Source organism: Sphaeramia orbicularis, chromosome 16, assembly GCF_902148855.1.
Source record: "Sphaeramia orbicularis chromosome 16, fSphaOr1.1, whole genome shotgun sequence".
Classification (NCBI taxonomy): Eukaryota; Metazoa; Chordata; class Actinopteri; order Kurtiformes; family Apogonidae; genus Sphaeramia; species Sphaeramia orbicularis.
Window position 1 is genome coordinate 34,430,813 of NC_043972.1, and position 21,122 is coordinate 34,451,934.

General features: G+C 37.7%; 1 protein-coding gene across 1 annotated transcript; it reads right to left on the reverse strand.

The window, feature by feature from the left end:
• Positions 1-641: 641 nt before the first annotated feature.
• On the reverse strand, positions 642-21,122 carry pklr (pyruvate kinase L/R). Its single transcript, XM_030158010.1, has 12 exons — positions 21,080-21,122; positions 18,060-18,230; positions 14,895-14,986; positions 14,646-14,777; positions 12,038-12,224; positions 11,680-11,953; positions 10,411-10,561; positions 6,203-6,355; positions 5,845-6,011; positions 2,964-3,030; positions 1,105-1,219; positions 642-1,003 (listed from the first exon to the last, which is right to left on the reverse strand). The coding sequence occupies exons 1-12, from the start codon at positions 21,099-21,101 to the stop codon at positions 897-899; spliced, it is 1,638 nt and encodes a 545-aa protein (XP_030013870.1). The 5' UTR covers positions 21,102-21,122; the 3' UTR covers positions 642-896.

The following is a 21,122-nucleotide window of genomic DNA, read 5'->3' on the forward strand; positions in this document are numbered from 1 at the left end:
ATTTATTTCCCTAACAGCCCTCAAGACATGTTGCCAGTTTTGATTCATGACTCATATGAAGCACCCCTTGCTTACCACACGGTGACCTCTTGACCTGATTATTTATAAAACCCTGCTTACAGTCTTGATTATTAAGCTCACTGTCACAATGAATATTGGCATTAGATGCACAAAAGAAGAAAAATTCAGTGAAGGAGAAACATTCTAGGCCTATTAGAACTAGAAAAGGATGCTTCCAAATGCGGATTATTCCTGCAGGATGTCATGTATGCGAGGAAAGGCTCATGCACGAACAGATATAATTAGTTTATAGGCTCTACACAATGCAGACGTGGTTGTCTGGGTCATCTGTGGACAAAAGGGTGCAGTCCAATACCAGTCATCTCTGTGTCTCCCGTCACTACTGGTAAGAGCCAAAAGAATTACACCACCATCGAGATAAGCCCAGGACTGTGGACAGGAATGAAAGTCTTATCTGCAAACTCTATAAAGGCGAAAAATAATAGTAGTCTTCAACAATGGGACACAGTGAGACAATATTCATATTCAATTTGAGAAATAGTCCTATAAATGAAAAATCTGACAGCTCAATTAGTGTTGAGAACAGAGTTTTTAAGTTAATAGTTCAAGTTTTATTTGGAAAGAGCCTGATTTCAAGACAGAAAACAGAAAGTCAACATTCATGAGACTAGTTGCAGTGGGAAATATTTCCTTACTTATAAAACAATGATAGACATGTACTGCTTTTTATATTGTATTTGTGACAGTGTTCACATGGAGGTGTTGCTCTGGTCCTTTTATGTTCAGCACTGAAGATGATTTTACCGATGAACTGCCTTACAGAAGCTCTAACAGTGGCAGAACAGTCAGAGCTGGGGTCCGGTATGGTCCGGTTGTTATGGGACGTTGACTGCCCTCATAATGTTAGTGTGACCGGAGCCCGGGATCCAGCCTGTCACCACGATCACCATGTCACCTGTCTTGAAGAACCCTCTGGCCTTTCCTGCAGTGGCAGTGAACAGAGAGAGGAAGGTGAGAATAAAGTGATGATAAAGTCATATCGTGTATAATGTAAAGACAGTAGATGCACACAGACACACCCACCTATCTCCATGCCAAAGTCAACCCTGTTGTCTACGTCGTCTGCCCAGACCGGAGCAGGGAGGGGGTGGAAGAGGACAGGAAACACTCCTCTCAGCAGCTGGGCCTGACGGGCCACCTAAAGGAGACGATGAGGACAAACCACAGCTGAGGCTCTGCCATCACTTCCAGACATTCATGAAAACTAGGAACATTAACTCAAAGAAATCCATTAAACCCACTGTACAAGTTGAAAGTTTTATTACCTACTGGTGTCTGTCAGCCAATCAGTTTGTCTTTAAGTCTGTGAGTGACCAAACTAACCTTTAACTAATTCTATCATGACATTTCATTTGATAATAGAAAGGTTAATAAAACAAAAGGCCAAGCTTCCTAATGAGAAGTTTTCATCTGGCATATTTTCCATAATAGTGCCTATTGAATATCGGTCATGCAGGCTGTATTAGCCCCTTAATGTTATCCACATAAATGTAATTTCCACACAATCATTTCCAGAGAATGGAAAGTGAACATGACCCATCGAGCCAGATACAGTACATGCCTGATGTCCTTTAAGTTTGCTGCATATGTGTTACAAACATTTCATCTAACACAAACAGCCAACATGAAATGTTCATGTTTATGTATTGAAATGAGCAATGTCTTTAAATTCATAAAGTTTTCCATGCTCTATGCAGAATTAATCCTTTTTAGCCTTTTTCATCTGAGACAGGCAGAAATATCAACTATATGTTCAGTTTCACAGACAGTAAACAAACCTTTACTCACAATCAATCCTGTAAATTGTTAATGATCTCGAGTTTCACGCTCTGGACCAGGATATGTGTTTTTGTTTTGTTGTTTTATTGCTAATTAATGAGGGAGCATTCCCTCTCCATATGTGTGGAATGTTCTGTTTACTGAGGTCTGTAGAAATTGGTTAATTTAATACATGCCTTACAAGACCATTAAAAATTGTCAGACCTGCATCCCTTTGAAAACTGCATTTTTGCAGCCAACAGCTCTGTGAAAGACTAGGGGAGAACATACCAAGACCAGAAGTTATTCCACTAAACACTAACCCCTGAACTCTAAGTTAATACATTAGTTATGCGGTAAAAAGGTTGTGAACTTTCTTTCTTTGGCTTATCTCAGGTCTGAAAACTCTACTCTGATTGTTGTATCAACCTGCTGCCATTTTCTGCAGAAAAATGAAAGTATTTCTATTTTGACTTTGAGAAAAATGTTGTTGGTTGTTTCTAGACTAAATGTTCATTTTACTCATACTTATCAACTATAAAACCCGTGGTCTTTCAGTCGTTTCCAGAGCTATATACAGTGTCTTATATAAATAATGCAAAGCTTTCACATAGAAATAACACTGTATATCCAGTGAGACACAGGTTTTAAAGTGTGTGCACTCATGGAAACATAAAGATGCTTCGGAAAAGCGTGGCAGAAAAACAGGTCACATGACCCTTTTGAGCAACATTTGTTAAATAATTAAATACAATTTCATCCATGAAGCTTCACTGATCATTAATCTGTGAACAAAAGTTAATACCAAACATATCACAAACACAATTTGTTAGCACAGTTTATGTTCTGCAACTGTCAAAGTGTTTTAAAACAGATGTCACAGAACAAAGAACTCCATAGAAATCTCATTAAAACAGAAATACAGTCATGCCATAAAACACTCAGTCAGTGAGACAACACAACATCTTGAACACTGTCACTATTTACAACAACAGACAGTGAGTGTAAATAACGACTGTGTTGCACATTGTTTGGTGAAGTGTGAGTCACTTGTGATTTAGTTGTGATTTAGACAAATGCACTACAAGTCAGTTCAATAAAACTTGAGGTGTGTAGATCAGTACCTGAGGGCTTCTGGTGACTCCAATGATGGGACAGCGAGGGCGGTACCGCGACAGGAGATGGGCCGACCTGAACAGAAGGACATGGGAGGATAGGAAATAGGAAGAAACATGATAATACTGATCCAATGAAATGTTTCAGCATGTTGAAACTGAATAAAAACATAATGTGACAGCATGTCTTAGACTGTGTTGAACCTCTACTAAAGATTGTTATTTCACTTCATGCCTTTAAACATGAGAGATGAAGTGAAATGTCAGGGAGAACAGAGAAAGAGACATGCAATAAAGTCCCCGTTGACCATGTGTGAAGAGCATGAATAAATATACCATCCTTTCAGATATGGTGAATGTCTGTGTGTGTGAATTCAGAAATCCAGGATGAAGTAAAAGCAGCGTTCGACCCAGTCGGTTCATCCTGGTTTAATGCTGTTCACGTAGCCTCAGTCAAGCTGAGAAGGTGCGACTAGGTCACACTGGGAGTAAGTAATTCTGATACTCTCGTCTTTCTGCAAAAGGCCGCGCATGTCGATCACAGATTTACTGATACTGAACTGCAGATGGTGCGTGAGAAAACTTCAAAAGTATAGCATATGATGAGTAAAGTTAAACAGATAAAAAAGAAAATGGCCACAACATTTGAAGAGTGAGAAAATGTGTGACACACAGTAACAGTAGGATGGAACATAAATTTACTTCAGTGAAAATGTCATAATCATATCATTAAGGAATTACTTTTATTTAAACAAAACAAACAGTAGAAAAGTTCCAAAATTATTATTTCATACTGGAAAATTGAACCCACTAATCCACAACACTGTATTGCAGTATTATGCAATATATATTCAGTGTTTACAATAGACAATGGATGGGAGATGAAGACGTCAGCACAGGTATTAATTAAACATCATAAAAGAAACTACAGGACTTGAATCTTGATGGAGATAATAATTCAGACTTGGAAATTCTAAAACTTACTGGAAAAGTAGTAAATTCAGTGCATACTGTTCACAACAAACACCTGTTTCCAGTGAATAAAACATCCTGTGTCCTCTTTCCTACGGTGGAAATCAGTGCTTTATATATTATATTGCACTTAGATAAGTCTGATTTTCTGAACTATCACAATAATATATTAACAATCAAGCCTCTAAAATAATCAGTGTAACAGTAACATCAACTGATATAATTATAAAATACACTCATCATGTTGTTTAAATAATAACAGTACTTGAATGAAAATGGTATTTTAACATGGGCTGATAAGAAATAAAGCAAAAATAAATCCACAACAACATAGAAAAAGTATAAAACTACCCTCAGCAGTCTTTCTGTTGAAATAATGACAAAAATCCAAGTAGAAGATGATGTTATGGCCATTATTGCAGATGAAAATCTATCTGACTCAGGCATAAATCATGTTTACAGATAAGGTAATGTATTAAAGATGTATTACACTACATTAAGTCATGTACAGTATCTTCATTCAAATGAAATAGTTGAAATTAATCAATGACATTGGCCAATACTTTGAATAAAACTGAGATTTCTCTTAATCTGAACAAAGTATATAACACAGGCCTAGTCATTTTCAGATACTTTAACACAGAGGTAACATATTATAGCGTTCCATGAAGTGTGTAAGTGCATGTGTTTGTGTGCAGAGTAGAGGAGTCATTATTGTGCCCGTCAGCGTTGTTCATTTCACTGCAAACTGTTCAAACAAACAGAAACATGAGGGGTAAACAATGAAATGCTGTAATCAACAAAAAACTCTCATGAGGACGTGGAAGCACGGGAAAGTACCACAGCAATATTCAATCTGTAGCTTTAGTCTGGAATGAAACACTGACATCTGTTGCTCCCATTTGTAAAGAGTCTGTTCATCTACCCAGAGGGAAGGTGAGAAACTGAGAAGCTTAAATGTTTGTTCAGGTGTGATGCTTTCAGGAATGAGTCAAAACCCGTTTGTTGGTGCATATGCATGTACCCTGGGGTGCAGACAGTGATTTGGGGGCCTGTGAAAAAAATATCACTTTGGGCCTCGCAATTTCAACGCAGCAAACCATGCAAACCCTAAAAATATAACACTGTACAGGCATGGACCAAAATTCTGCTTTAAGTAGATGTCACCATTTTGTGCAAGATTGATGAGAAAGGTGCAGGCCACCTTTTGCATTTTAATAATCTATATATTTTAACAATATTAGAATTTTTTTTTACATTCATTCATTCATTCATTCATTCATTCATTATCTGAACCCGCTTTATCCTCACTAGGGTCATAGGGGTCGCTGGAGCCTATCCCAGCAACTTATGGGTGAAAGCGGGGTATACCCGACATGTCGCCAGTTCATCGCAGGGCTTTTTTTTTTTTTTTTTTTACATTTATGTACAAATACAGTATAGTTTTACTTCTAAATTTCACTTTTTTGTCTTCTCATATTTCTCAATTCTCCCTCCACTTCCACACTTCTACATGGTATGACAGCGTCACTGGCACATGGTCCTGACTCAGTAGAATGTAAACATACATTTCACAATACAGTAAATCCCTAATAGTTCTTATAATAACATCATGACTAAAACTGTCCAGCATCCAATGAGTCATGTAGGTTGTTTTTGTTTTATCTGTGGATCATTATGTGGAACATAATAATCCTGTATTATTATGAAATAAATACAGTGTAGTGTAATACTATTCTTTACTGCCAAAAATAAATCAAAATATCTATTAGGGCCTTGTGAAGTAAACATTATTTTATAGTAATAGGTTAAAAATTTTTGTTTACATATTGACTAATAATCTACTATTTTCTAGGGTTCCTGTCAGTCATGGGGTCTTAGAACCATCATCACTCCCTTACAGTGGCCCGGTGCATACCTGCCGGTGGTCGTGAGGACTATGATGGCTCCAGCGCAGCATTTAAAGGAGGACTCCACAGCTCCGATGGCTGTGACCTCTGTGGGGTCAGAGGACAGAGGAGTCAGACGACGCAGCTCCTCAAACAGCTGCTGGTGGTAAATAGCTGCTTCTGCCTCCCTGCAGATCTGAAACAGAGAGAGAGTTATCAAGATAAGTCAGATGTGACCGAATGGACGTCATGCACACACACACACACACACACACACACACACACACACACACACACACACACACACACACACACACACACACACACACACACACACACAAACACACACACCTACACACACACACAAACACACACACAAACACACACCGAGTGCATCATGGCCACTGCCTCCACAGGAAACTGTCCCTTGGCAGTCTCCCCAGATAACATTACACAGTCGGCTCCATCCAGCACGGCGTTGGCCACGTCACTGCTCTCTGCTCGAGTTGGCCGTGGGTGGGCCACCATGCTCTCCAGCATCTGCAGACACACAAACACACAGAAAATACATTAGATTCACATTAGTCTTTTGACCACAACCAGAATTGTTCCATCAGAGACGATCATGTGATTCAATCATTACTGTAAGATAAAACACTCCAGCCTTTTCTTTCAAACCATAAACATTTACAGACTTTAGAAAACCAGAGAGAGGTAATAACTGTGTGGATTAATGCACTGTGATGACAAAACAGAAAATGTAGCATCACACAGGCTAGTATAACTTTCTGAGATCATAACTGGAAGCGGAGGACACAGTATTATGGGTCAATAAACCAGGCAGACATTAGGAAACTGTCCTCTCAGCCTTAGAGCACTGCCTCCAAGATTATATTTCTGTAGTGATTAAAAAGCTGCAGCTACATACACTAAATGCAGATTATTGTGCACATGTGGGTGGTGTTTGTGGGCTCAGGTCTTGAGTAGAAAACCTGCTATAACGCTGTCACTCTGAGTCAAGAGATGTAGCATAAACAAATACAGCAATGTGACTCAACATGGCTGCAGGAGTGTGCACGTCTGTGTGTGTCTGTGTGTGTGTGTCTGTGTGTAATAGAGGAAAGTGTGAAACAGTAGCAGTGTGTGTGTTTTTGAGGATGAATTTACTGGACAACTGAGTGTGTGTTTGTGTGAATACATTATGTGTTTAGTGAACTTAGTATGTGTTTGCTAGATTTTAAGTGAATAACTTTGAGTCACTTACTTGTTCTTTTTTCAAATATAAAACTGATCATGTGGGTGGTTTTAGACCTTTCAGATTTTTCCAAATTTCTCCCAAATTCAGGACCCAAAATATGACATAGAGCTACTTTTTGGGTTGCCAAATATATACACTATATGGACAAAATATTAGGACATAGCACATCTACAGCTGGTTGGACTTTCCCACTGATTTGAAATTTCATCAAGATAAAAATCTTAAAGTCAGTTGTTGTCAATAAATAGCGACAGCTGAAGAAACCCGACAATTCCTTGTGGTCTAAAACAACTATTTATCATAAGAACTTGATAAATATGTTAGAAAACAGGAACATTTAAAACAATTATGGTAATAAAGAAATCAAAACTGAGTAAAAATAAAGAAAAAAAAACCTATGAAGCTAGGAATTTTGAAAGATGACAAGACCAAAAAAATATAATGGATAAAATTTAATTGTGACATTTGCCATTTTGTATCCCAGCCTCCTGTTGTCAATAAAACACCTGGATTAGATTTGTCAAATACTTTTGTCCACACAGTTAACAATAATAAGATTAGTCGACTGACTTTCCTGATTTTCTTGATGATGCAAGTGTTATTCAGTGGAAGAATTTGATGAATGAATGCTAAAAAAGACATAACGTGGTACAAACAATTCAACAATGCAGAAGATTAATGAGAGCTAATGACATAAAAATATTACACAATGAAAACAACTAAATATTTCTAAATTTAATAAAAAAGAGAGTTTCTGAGACAGTGTTTTAACATAAGAAGAGTCAATAAAAATATTCCAATTCATGGAGATGTAGGTCCTGACAAAATAATCTTGAGAAATAATCTTAAACTGAAAAAGTTTGGGAACCACTGGATTAGTCTAATGCAAGGGAATAAGTTTGACAGAAATAAAGTTTGACTTATTTTAAACTTAAAAAGCTAACAAACAACCTCTAGGTAAACTTTGATGATTATAATCATCGCTATAATTCTGACAACAGTCACAAAAACTAACAAAAAGGAGGAAAACATAGGTCATAATGTGCTTGTTTGAAATGGAATAAGACTGTGAAAAGAATAAAGAAGAAAGGAAATGATTTTTTTAAATTATTATTATCACTGTTGGAATGAACTGAGTGGAGAGGTTTGAAGTGGTGAAATAATCAGCCATAATATTAATTTTTCCAGAATTAGTTACTGGGAAAAAAAGGCATGAAATAACCAGTTTTATGCAAATCGCATTTAGGCATGTACCTGAAGTAGAAGTATTTAGATCTAAGTTCTATCTGTGTTGGTTTTGCTCAAACTTAACAGAATGTTGCTCAGAGCTATAACACATTATATGTTAAATGATACAATAGATGAGCTGTTAGATGCTGTTCTGTGTGGGACTATTTCTTGGCTGTGACATTTTAGGATTTACACTTGTTGCCTGGTAACCAGTCGTGACAATATGAAGAAAACACCAAGAGCTGCCTCTTTATTTTCCTAATTCATTTCAGCTGGAGTCCTTTATTACAGGAGGTGTAAAAAGAACATATTTGAGCTGTTGAAAGAGTCGACACAGAGACTCATTCACTGCTCAGTGAGTCTTAAACACTGAATAGGTTTCATGGAATGAGTCGTAAATTGAGATGTTGATTACTTAATGTTAATTATTGTTCTGCATCATCTTTGGCAACTTGGATTCACACTTGGTTTAGTAAAATGTGATTAATGTTTTGTTTCTCAGCAGAAACTAGTCTACATATCATACAAAGTATTTTTCAAGGTTTTGAGCACATTACTATTTTAATTTATTTTACATATACACATTCAGGATATGTAACTCTGATCAATGTATCATTCACTTTTCTCATTTTCCTACATACAGAAGTGGGACAGAATTCACTAAATGATCTTATGTCTCAAACTCAGAAGTTTCGAATGAAAGTGCGTCAAAAAAATATCACCTAAAAAATAAGAACAGAATATGCACGTTGGCTGAAGATTGAGATATAGCTGAAACTACAAATATACAAACTTTGCAAACAAGAGGATAGTGTATCCTCTTGCTCATTAAATTGTATTTAAGTAGGCTTAGTTTCACTGAATTGAGGGGTTGAGAAGTTTATTGAGTAGTTTATTGGAAAAATATTGAGTTAGAGTTGAGATTTCTAGTTCAAACCTTGTTTCATAAAGGATAAACAAAAGGCAGGGCCACCATATTAATACAGCTAAAAATATATGCAAAAATACAAACGTGTTTGTGGATTATATCTATGAAAACTAGTAGCTGTAAAGAATAAAGAAAAAAAATAAGTGCTGTTCATTCACTCATCATTTGCCTTGGATTTCCATAATGAATTATTACTTATTTTATAATCTGACAAGAACCAATGTAAGGTAACTTTCTTTTGGTTCGAGTCTGCACATCATGACTGAGATGATTTGTTGATCATATGTCTATACCTGTTCTTTTACTACACTATTTAATCAGAATCACAATGTATTTACTGATATTTTCTATGCAAGTGAACTGTCACATTGCTAGACCTTCACAAAAGCACTTACCAAAAAAGCAACCTACAACTGTAAATCTGTAAAATGTAATATGTGAACATAAGGGCAGAAATATTAGATTAATCCCATCAGTATGTAATAATACTTTAGTATTCGTTTAATTTTTATAATGGAACTGTCAAATAGCAGTGATTGGCTACAATGGAAGAAAAATCTGCCTTTTAATCTCTCCACTTCTGAAAAACAAAGGTGATCTTCTGCTCACTGTTAAACTGTAATCAATGTGTGGATCATGGATGTATCTGCACTTTTACACATTATTGTATAATCTGGATGAATGAGAAAATGAAGCAGCCAATCAGAGAGCTCCATTCAAACAGCGAGAGGGAAACTCAAGATTTGTTGGAAAAAAAATAAACTGGTAGTGAGGAATTGGCGCAGAACTAAAAATGAACTCAGATCTTGTGTTTCCTTCATTTCAAGGTTAATAAACTCAAAGTGTGCGCTAAACATGTTTTTTGGAACAGAGCCCTGGTCTGGAAATTAAATGATGACAAAGAGTATGATGAATATCATGGATAGATGCCAGACCAAATAGCAAAAGGAACCATTCCAACACATAAAAGAAAAAATATTCAGTGTTTTTCCTGCCAAAATGATGAGAAAGAGACATGCTGATCACTGTATCCCCACAGGGGGACTACAATGATAAAAATTACCAGAGAAATGCTCTAATCCCAAAATCTTCATTCAAGTCATCTGACAAATATAGCTGTCATTTTAGTACAGCTGGACCCAAATAATAACAACCAGCTGACTACTGTTTGTCTCTGACCTGTGTGGCACAGATGACAGGCTTTCCAGCAGCGTTACAGCGGCCAATCATCATCTTCTGGGCGATGAAAACTTTCTCCGCTGGGATCTCAATCCCGAGGTCACCCCTGGCAACCATCACTCCGTCGCTCTCAGCCAAGATTTCCTCAAAACTGACACACAGATTAGAGAGGATGAGGAGGCGAAGGATTGAATGTTCAGGATAAAAAGAGACAGTTGGAGAAGAATACAAAAGAAGTGGAGAGCAGAGGCAGAGGAGACAAAATGAGGATTGTTTTGGTATATTTTGGCAGAACACAGTGAATCAGCAGCAGTTAGTTTACTGCCAAGCATCATGAAACATATACAAATACAAAATTCTGTGTCACCTGGAAAGAGTCCAAACTAGTGGTGCCAGGCACAACAAATCCCATCCCTCGCATGTATTATAGGTTATTTTGTTATTGATCCAGCTGATGTCATCATGTCTATGCGTGTGCTGATGTCAGCTTATCAATTCCCTCTATTTATGTGCCAAGTCTGAAGTAAATTGAAACTAAACTGATGTTTTTATAGACATGTGAAATTTCACCCATTATAAGTAAATGGGAGAAGAAAAAAGATTTTAAAAATTCATCAAAAATTTGAACTTTTACCTACTTTTAACATCTATTCTGAGTCACTGAAAATCTGTAAACCCAATTTGGTATGAATTCAACCAATAGTTTTGCTGCTAGAGTGTTAACAGAGAAACAACGAAACAAAGAAACAAACCGAACCAAAAACAACACCCCTTGCCTCCCCTTTGGGGGCAGGGGAATAATGAGTGATGTAAATGAGGATACATTTGAGAAAAACTGCAGTAAATATTAAACAGGACTAAACTGTAACACACCCGTATAATCAAGTAACTTTTAATCTTTATGATCTGATCTCAAAGCTATAATTAAACACTGTCAGTGAACAGAAGAACAGAGAAGCAGCTGAAGTAACAGGGAGCAATGACACAAGCTGTATCACATCTATTAAGTGGCATTTATAAATCACACACTCTGCCTCACAGATTGCTTAAGCGGGAAGTGTAAAACCCAGAGCTGACATATGTCTATCCATCACTGACAGATGGCTGTTGGCAGGTCGCCATCAGCGGCCATCAGCGGTCGATTAATAAGTCCTGTCACAGCCTCGTTATCGAAGTCTCCTCTCACTCCCTTCAGCTACTGTATTGCTCTAAATAACTGTGCATAAGTGATTTTGTTCCAGTAGATTTTCCTCCAGAAGTCTGACTCACTTCTGTACTCCTTGACGGCTCTCCACCTTGCTGATAATTTTGATATCTCGTCCATGTGCCCCCAGAGCTCGCCTCACATCTTTGACATCCTGGGCAGAGCGGATGAAGCTGGCAAACACCATATCGATGCCCTGGGCCACCCCGAACCTCAAGTCGGCCTCGTCACGCTCACTGACCGCCCGCAGGCCAATCAGGTCACATCCAGGGAGGTTTACACCTTTACGGCTGCACAAAACTCCACCTGCCTCCACCACTGTGTCCACCCAGTCAGAACCTGAGGAGGAACCACACATGTCAATATCACTACTCTCCCAGCACATTTCCTAAAGGTTTACTACAGTCAGCTTGAAAATAATACCTATTTCTACGACTTTAAGTGCAATGAGTCCATCATCAATGTAGATTGTGCCCCCCTCCTTAAGGACTTTGGGCAAGTTGGGGTAATCCACCCAGACCAGTTTCCCATTTGTGTTGTCTTTCTCACTCTCTGCTGTCACCACACGGACTGAGTCGCCCTTTGCCAGCTCCACCTCCTCCTCCACCTTCTAAAAAACACCCAAACACCGCACACAAACTGTTACAGACCCCTCACACAACCCCGGAAAGAAATAAGAGAGCAGTCCAAATGAATTCCAGTGAAAATGTCTGAAAAGTGAAGTTAGAATGGAGTACAGTCCTAGTGATGCTGCCTGTGTTTTTGCATCAACAAAGACATAATGCATCCAACTGCAATGTAAAAGACTGATGGAGAGTATGCAAAACACACATGAAAATTAGGCTTATTCCACCAAACTCACATTTCTGAGCTTAACATTAGTAGGGGTTTCATTTTAAGATGAATATGAGCTTGGTTTCTTTGCCTTTGTGAGACCTTGAAGTATCACATTTTTATAATTTTGTCCAGTTCTCATTTTTGCAATCATTATATGGTAATATTTTGATTGGGATTTCGGAAAAATGTTGGCCTTGGTTATAGAAAAAAAAATCTTCTTGTGAACAAAAGGGGACTTGATCACATTGACTGATTCACAGCCACTAACTTATCGCCAGACTAATGTTCTGATGTGTATTCAGTCTGTGTGTCCCTTTCAGAGTCAGACAAAGACACAAGGCAAACAATTATATTCAGCCCAGACTAGGTGCCTCTTTGTCAATGGGTAATAGGTTAAACAAGATTTCAACTCTGTTGGATAATGAAAATAACAGAATCCCAAAGAAGTGCTGATGTCCAAATACCACATCCCATTAACCACATGGTATAAGACAAAAAAACAGAGGAGAAGAAGAAGAAGAAGAAGAAGAAGAAGAAGAAGAAGAAGAAGAAGAAGAAGAAGAAGAAGAAGAAGAAGAAGAAGAAGAAGAAGAAGAAGAAGAAGAAGAAGAAGAAGAAGAAGAAGAAGGAATAAAACTTTTAAAATGAACTACATAATAAGGGTTCCTCAATAGGATCCACTGTAATAAGTATATAAATTCAATATGCAGTGTGTTGATAATGTCAGTCCATCGATGAGAGGACAATACAGATAAAATCATCCATCATTGTATAAGTAATTGTATATCACTGTAACAGTAGACTGTGTATCACAACTTCTTCTGGAAATTCAATCAAGAAACATATAGAGTAACCATACCGTATGTGATTACTTTCTTCTTTATTTGGAACACCCGTACACAGTTACTCTTCAGTATTAGCCTGTTTTTTTTATCTTTTGTATCTCATACACTCTCCTCCATGTTTGTTTGGGTTATGTTCTTATCATTTTCCTGCCTGCATCCATATGGTGAAATACACAAATCATCCACATGACACAAAATAGTTGTGTAAAGGGTGTATAAACCGTAGAGTATATCATTATTTTTCTATCATTATATTATATAAACTGTCATATTGCACAGCCCTACTTAGAAATAGTAAAACCAGTGGCGCCTTAATTTTTCCAGACCTGTATCTTTGCAAAAAATACTACCGTGTCCAAATGTCAAAAGTAATAATGCATTTCTATCAGTGCACATAATGTTTAGGATGTCATTAATTAAACCATGCATCATGACACACTTGTCTTTTAAATGAACAAATGGAATGTGTCTATATTCATCAACAGGTACAAAGAAATCTGTCTTGAGGAAGTCGGATGTAAGTGATTATTTTATTCACACAAACATACAACCTGTTCTAGGAATGAATAATAAGGTAAACCTGAGGAACTAGGAGCAAACTTGGCTGTTATTCACAAGGAACATGCAAAAAAGTAAAGAAAAAAACAAAAACTAGACGTTACATTTGTGTCCAGAGAATGCAGCCTACTCTGTTTGTTGGTGCATAATCACAGCCTGTCTGAGCCAGGCCTGATTCAGCTCCACGCTCCTTCTAGACTGTTCGATTTAACTGCATGCTGAGCTTCAACAGGCAGAAACGTTTAAGACACTTGTGGCTGAAAAGTCATTCACATCAGATGATTTAGGCATCAATGGCAGTATGAAACTGTACCTGAATAAAAATGCATGACGCATAAGAACGCATAAGTATGCAGAACACATGCATTACAAACACTATTTAATCTACAAATTAGAAAACTGTAGCAGACCTTCTAGAATATAAAACATGCATAAATCATTATGCAACTTGCATGTCATGCAGATCGTTTTGTAAGCTAATTACGACAGGAAGTGGGTTCCTATTGATCAGAGTCAAATGTTCAGAAAAGCAGCAGCAAAACAAACAACCCACAAAGGCCAGATGATTCATCTCAAGGAGTTCATCCTAACATATGATGTACAATGAGAAGGTTAAAAAACAAACATATACAACCACTTAAGCTTGTCGACATAAATGATGTTGGAAAGTACGATTTACTATACAAAACACAACACATATTTTCAGCACTGATGGAGCCTCTTACACCTGACTGCATGTGACAGGTTGATTAAGATTAAACTGCTTGAGAGATGAAGCGTAAGATGTTTACCCCTTTCACTAATCCAGTGCGGATCTCTGGACCTTTTGTGTCCAAGGCGATAGCGACCGGTCGATAGTACAAGGGGTCAGAGGTTACTGTCTCCACTGCCTCTCGAATGTTCTTGATGGTTTCCCCGTGGTACTGACAGACAGAAGACAGACATGGACAGAGAATCAATATATGACTGAATGAACCTAAGATGTGTGTATGAGTGATGGTGTAAAGTGTTAAACACATCAACACAAAGAATAGACTTACTCCATGAGAGCCATGAGAGAAGTTTAGACGGGCTATATTCAGTCCTGCTTTGACCATCTCCTGGAGTTTGGGGACCGATCGGGATGCAGGACCTGAGAGAAACAGGTGAAAGGACTGAACTTCCATCAAAAAGTCAATGAATATGTAAAATGATCACATGGAAAGGCCAATTTTATATTCATAGTTCATGTTGAATCCTTTTATTTGGACCACTGCACCAATGTTCAATACTCATTCAACATTTAAAATATAAAAAAATAAACAGAACTATGGCCTGTCACTGTTTATGGTAATGTTAATTAATGGTAAATAAGAGTAAATACAGAAGACATTTGTAATCAAAATATAGCATCAAAATAATGCTTAAATATAAAACGATATAAAAAGTGTACATAAAAATAAATATATGCATAAAATAACACAAGTGGTTAAAACTCTCCCTGTGTTGTGATGAGGAAGTGTCACCCAAATGTAACACAGTGAAATAAACACATCATGAAAAGGTACATGTTTGTCTTTTGTCTCATTGTGTTTACTGCCAGGACAAGTGTTCACAGAGTGAAAAGGTAAGAGCTTTCTATTGGATAATTACTGCACTGAGTAATATGTTTCAGCTGCAACAGGTTATTTAACCCTAACTCAGGGGTGTCAAACTCATTTTAGTTCAGAGGCAACATTAAGCTCAAATTGATCTCAAGTTCTAAGCATAATAACCTGTAAATAATGACGACTCCAAATTTTTCTTTCTTTTTTTTTTTTTTACTGCAATCAAAATTAAATTATGAAAATATGTACATTTACAAACTATCCAAACAAAATGATGTAAACAACCTGAAAAAACTGAAATTTCTTGAGAAAAATAAGTTCAATTTTAACAATATTACACCTCAAAATTTCACTTTCAAAAGTTCAGGTTTTTCACATTTTCTTGTTAAAGGATAGTTTGTAAATGTTAATATTTTCATAATTTAATGTAAGTTTTTACACTAAAACTAAGAGAAAAATTTGGAGTTCATTATTTATTGGTGTAATGTAATATTATGTTTTTCACATTAAATTAAGAACATTTGGAGTCATTATTTATAGGTTATTATGCTATTATTTTAGTTGAGATCACATTGGTCTGTATGTGGAACCTCAACTAAAACGAGTTCGACATCCTTGATTGTTAATATCTTAGTGTAATTTTTGCATTTCACAAATTCATCCCAGGGGCCGAACTGAACCCTTTGGCGGGCCGGATTTGGCCCCCGGGCCACTTGTTTGACACCTGTGCCCTAACTGATGCAGTGAGTAGCTTCTCATTTCTTAAACAACCTTCAGTTTGACAGAGACCATAATGATTGGATGATGTCAGGATTCACCAGGATCAAACTGTGAAAGAGTGGTTTAGGGAGCATGAGACCTCATTTTCACACCTGGACTGGCCTCCACAGAGTCCAGAGTCCGGACCTGAACCCCGTTGTGAATCTTTAGGATGCACTGGAGAAGACTTTATACAGCGGTCTGACTTTCATCATCAATACAAGAACTTGGCCAAAAACTCAGCGCAAAACTGGATGGAACTGAACATTTATCATTGCATTGCGTAAGTATTGTGTGTCAGGAGCAAACAATACCACAGAGAATGCAATACATTGAAACTTTGTGTGTGGGACACTGAGGCCATGTATACACGTAGCTGGGTATTTATAGAAACAGATATTTGCCCACCTCTATTTTCATAATTACATCATACACACCAGATCATTTCGATCTATACAAACCTGCATAAGTACACCTGTAGAGCGCCATCATTGGGTTGGGGTTAGAATAAACACGGGTCACACACATGACAGTGACAGTGATGCATTTTTGTGACCAGGTTATGTAATGTTTGAGACCCTAAGTTTTCCAAAATCTCCACTTTGGCCGGAGTTTTCTGATATAATCGTTTTCAGATACCTAAAGCAGAGTTTTCATGTGGATGAAAGGCAAAAAACACATGAAAAAATATCCGTTTTTTTCAGCCTGAATGTGACAGAATTATTCAGCAAACTGTCCAAACATCGTCACTATATCTGGATATTTTTCCTGCTCCGTACCCAATTTATTGATTTATTTATTTTTGAATTTTTTTTTTCTCAATGTCCCCTAACAGGCTCCGTGGATCACAGATAAGAAAAAAGAAGCTAAACTAGAAGCACTCGGAGAGCGCAGACCTCCGCCAAGGCAGATCAGTCCCCCCAATCACCACCAAAATTTAATCATTTGTTCCTTGTGCCATTATCAACATTTCCTGAAATTTTCATCCAAATTTGTCCATAACTTTTTGAGTTATCTTGCACACAGACAGACAGACAGACAGACACAGACAGACAAACCAATGGCGGCAAAAACATAACCTCCTAGGCAGAGGTAACAATCATTAACAAGTGGTGCCAGGCACAACAAACGCCGCCCCTCACACATATTTTAGCTTATTTTGGTAACGATCCACCTGATGTCATCATATCTATGCATGTGCTGATGTCAGCATATCAATTGGTTCTATATATGTGCCAAGTTTGAAGTAAATTGAAACAAAATTGATGCTTTTATAGAGATTTGAAATGTCTCCCAGTATAAGTAAATAGGAGAAGAAAAAAGATTTTAAAAATGTATTAAAAATTTGAACTTTGACCAACTTTTCCCAAAATGTAATCAAATCCATTCTGGGCCACTGGCAATCTATAAACCCAATTTGGTATGAATTCAACCAATAGTTTTGCTGATAGAGTGTTAACAAACAAACAAACAAACAAACAAACAAACAAAGTGAACCAAAACAATTCCCCTTTCCTCTCCTTCAGGGAGTTTGATACTTGCAGCTACAATAAAACTGACTGGCTTTTCTGCCCATTAAACCATAACCAGTTAAATCAGAATGGACACCTGTGTTTCAATGATCTGTAAACAAAAGCTGCTGAAAATTGAATTTCAATTTTACGTCCTCCTCTGTGTTTTCCCTTGTTTCCAGGAAAAGAAAACAGTTTAGAATCAGCCAAGTCGCACACACTGCCAGCATAGAGAAGGCGTCCCAGCGGCTCCCAAGAGCTGGCTGCCTGACAGTGATCTCACACAACAGTCACCAGAAAACAAACTTGAAACTTAGACTCACTGTCTGCAACAGCAAGTCACACTCACCAATGGTGCAGATTATACTGGTGTTGCGCGCTGTGATTGGCTCCTGGTCGATGTCCAGCAGACAGAGATGTTCCAGGAAGGTGTCAGCCATGCTGGCATCCAGCTGCTGGTGCTGGATAAAAGAGTCCGGCAGTGTCATCACCTCTGAGTAGCGCCTGATGCAGCCTGTAGCTATAGAGAAATACTGTCAGTGGAGTGAAGTCAGACATGGAAACTCTACTTCCAGCTCCACCTGTGAAGACTAATGAAGTGAGCAGCCCAAACAGAGACAAGTGTTTAATTTGTGTGTCAGTGATGAGCAAGAGCAACAATTATATTACGGGTTCATAGTGGAGAGGAGAGATAAAAATAGCAGCTGTTGAGTAGCATCACAACAGGTACTAAATGTGTAGAAAAATGCACAAGAACACACTGAACTGACATTAGCTAGGTCAGGAAATGTTTTATAACAAACATAATGACCCTACCAAACCACATTAAAGGATTATTAAGGGCTGACATTTATAATATATGAAAATATAAGGAGCTGGCAGTGATTCAGTCTAAAACAGGATGTATCTCAGACATATGAAAATAAGACAGTTATCATATTTACACCTTTATCATCTGTATTAGGGATGGTGGATCAGTGACATGTTTTTCAGAAGGAAGCTTCCGGTCATCGATGGGAATATTGATAGTGTCATGATACAATTCTGGTGTCAATATTACAAAAACTGACTATAGCAAGTCCACATGAGTCATGATTCCCAGAGGTAGTGACTCAGTAAATTGGGCAGACCAGTCTCATAGAACACCTACATGCTTTCATAAAAATACTGACACTTGGCACCAGTGTATGATTTAATATGATCCAATACGATGTGATACCAAAGACAGCTCAGGGAAACAAGAACCTTCACTGTAGACTCTTTACATGGATCAGTTTCTTATGGTTTCACTGTTCCACTCCTTTGGGAGACTGGAGGAGGATTCTGTCGTTGATTTACAGATTTTGACTGATTGTGTCACGTAAGCAAAAATTGGATTGGATGAGCCACATGTCGTCTGAATGCTCTGACATTAAAATGACACATATAAGGGGAAAACAGACTTTGATGAGGTCTGTCTCTTAGCAACAAACTCTCACTAAATCTTGGAGATAAAAGGGGTGGGAAAATAAAATGAATGCAAATTCTGATAAAATAAGATTAGTTACCCATAAAAATGTGACGTAAGTGTATTACTATTTTATTTAGACCTTTCTGACGTTCTCAACCCTTCTGACCACGCCCACTTACGAGACAGGAAGTATGATGTTTCTTATATTGGCAAAACATACACTGCATCAGTGAATGCAGGAGATAAGTTATGATAGGATACGATATGATATGATATGATATGATATGATATGATATGATATGATATGATATGATATGATATGATACAATGCAATACGGTCAGAAATAATACGATACAATATGATACGATGAGGTACGATATGATATAATACGATACAGTGCAATACGATATGAAACAATATGATATGATACAATGTGATAAGATACGATACAATACGATACAATATGGTACGAACTTGTACCACCTCTGCTCAAAAAAATGCCAGACTACTTAATTTTTGTTGCAAGCTGTGAACCTGAAAGATACTTAAATACCCAAGAAATACTTAAAGAAAAAAATCCTTGTTCTTTTTATATACGTAGACTACACAAAACTGAGTGTGTGTTTGGTGACATACACTTCCCCTTTGAAAGACACTAATATGCACATAAACTTTGAATTTCACATTTGGTGTTGTACATACATGTCATACATATAATAATAGGCTTGCTTCATAATAAATAGTTCAGTTAAAATATGTCTATAAAAGTCAAATCTTCATGTCTTTATCCTGCCGCTCATACTGGTGTGATACCAGTGACAAATTCCTTTAGTACTGGTTGCTGAAGCCTCCACCAGTCACTGCTGCTACATAAAAAATTAAAGGGACAAAGCAGTGTCCTTAATGCAAAGCATTGTGGTACCTGGCTGAGGGCTTTGGGTGAATACAATAGCATTCATTTTAAAGGATGTCACAGTCAGTCAAGCCTGCAATTTCTGCCACCGCGGGGGTGAAAGAGGAAAAGACCAGAGAAGACACAGAGACGAGGCAAGGTCAGAGCCGACAGGAATGAAGAGGTGAAAACAGAGGAGGAGAAATATTTCAGATTAAAATGAGGATCTCTGTTTTTCATTTGTTGACTGTTGCTTCAGACTCAACACATGTCTCAGTGTGGTGTAAAATTTGGTGTGATCACCACTTGTGTGATTGGACAGAGGCTGAAGTCACCAGAGAAAACACCCTGGTGGAAACTGTGACTGGAGGTTTTACTGAATAATATGAACAATCACGACTCCATCCTGTGGATTCTGTCAGTGTTTTCTCTCTCTTTCTCTTTCTGTTCATGTCTTTCTCTCTCTCCCACCACCTCCCTGTGACCCAGTTCTGCCGCACTGCTGCACACATCACTACATGTCCCACTGAGATCCTCCTCTGACACATCCCCGAGTATACACATCGACACACACATACATATACACCTGCAAACACAAACACACACTCACGCCGGCAGATACCTATTAGTGGAAGGCTAACTATAGTAAATACAGCCGACAGTTAGGTCAAAGACACCAAGCCTTCACAGATAACCATCAGGAGAAGGATGCTGCCAAAATGGACAAGCTCTGACATTCCTGGATGAACATGAAAGGTCAGTGTGTAAGTGAACAGTGGACAAGACTCAAGAAGTAAAGTCTGACTTATGTGACTCATATTTTACAATATAAATGGGCAGAACTGATAGACACAAACATACTTAATTAGCCTCCCATAGTGCTCTTCTGTCCTCACCACTCACATGAAGCATTCCTGGAAAACCAATCACTAGATCAATCATTTTTGGATGTTTTCCGTAATGAAGATGTGCAACACACAAAGCTTTCTGTCCACAATACAAACCTAAAGCCCTTGCGCAACTTACCAAGTTTCATTACACTGTCCATTTTCAGATCAATCACATCAAA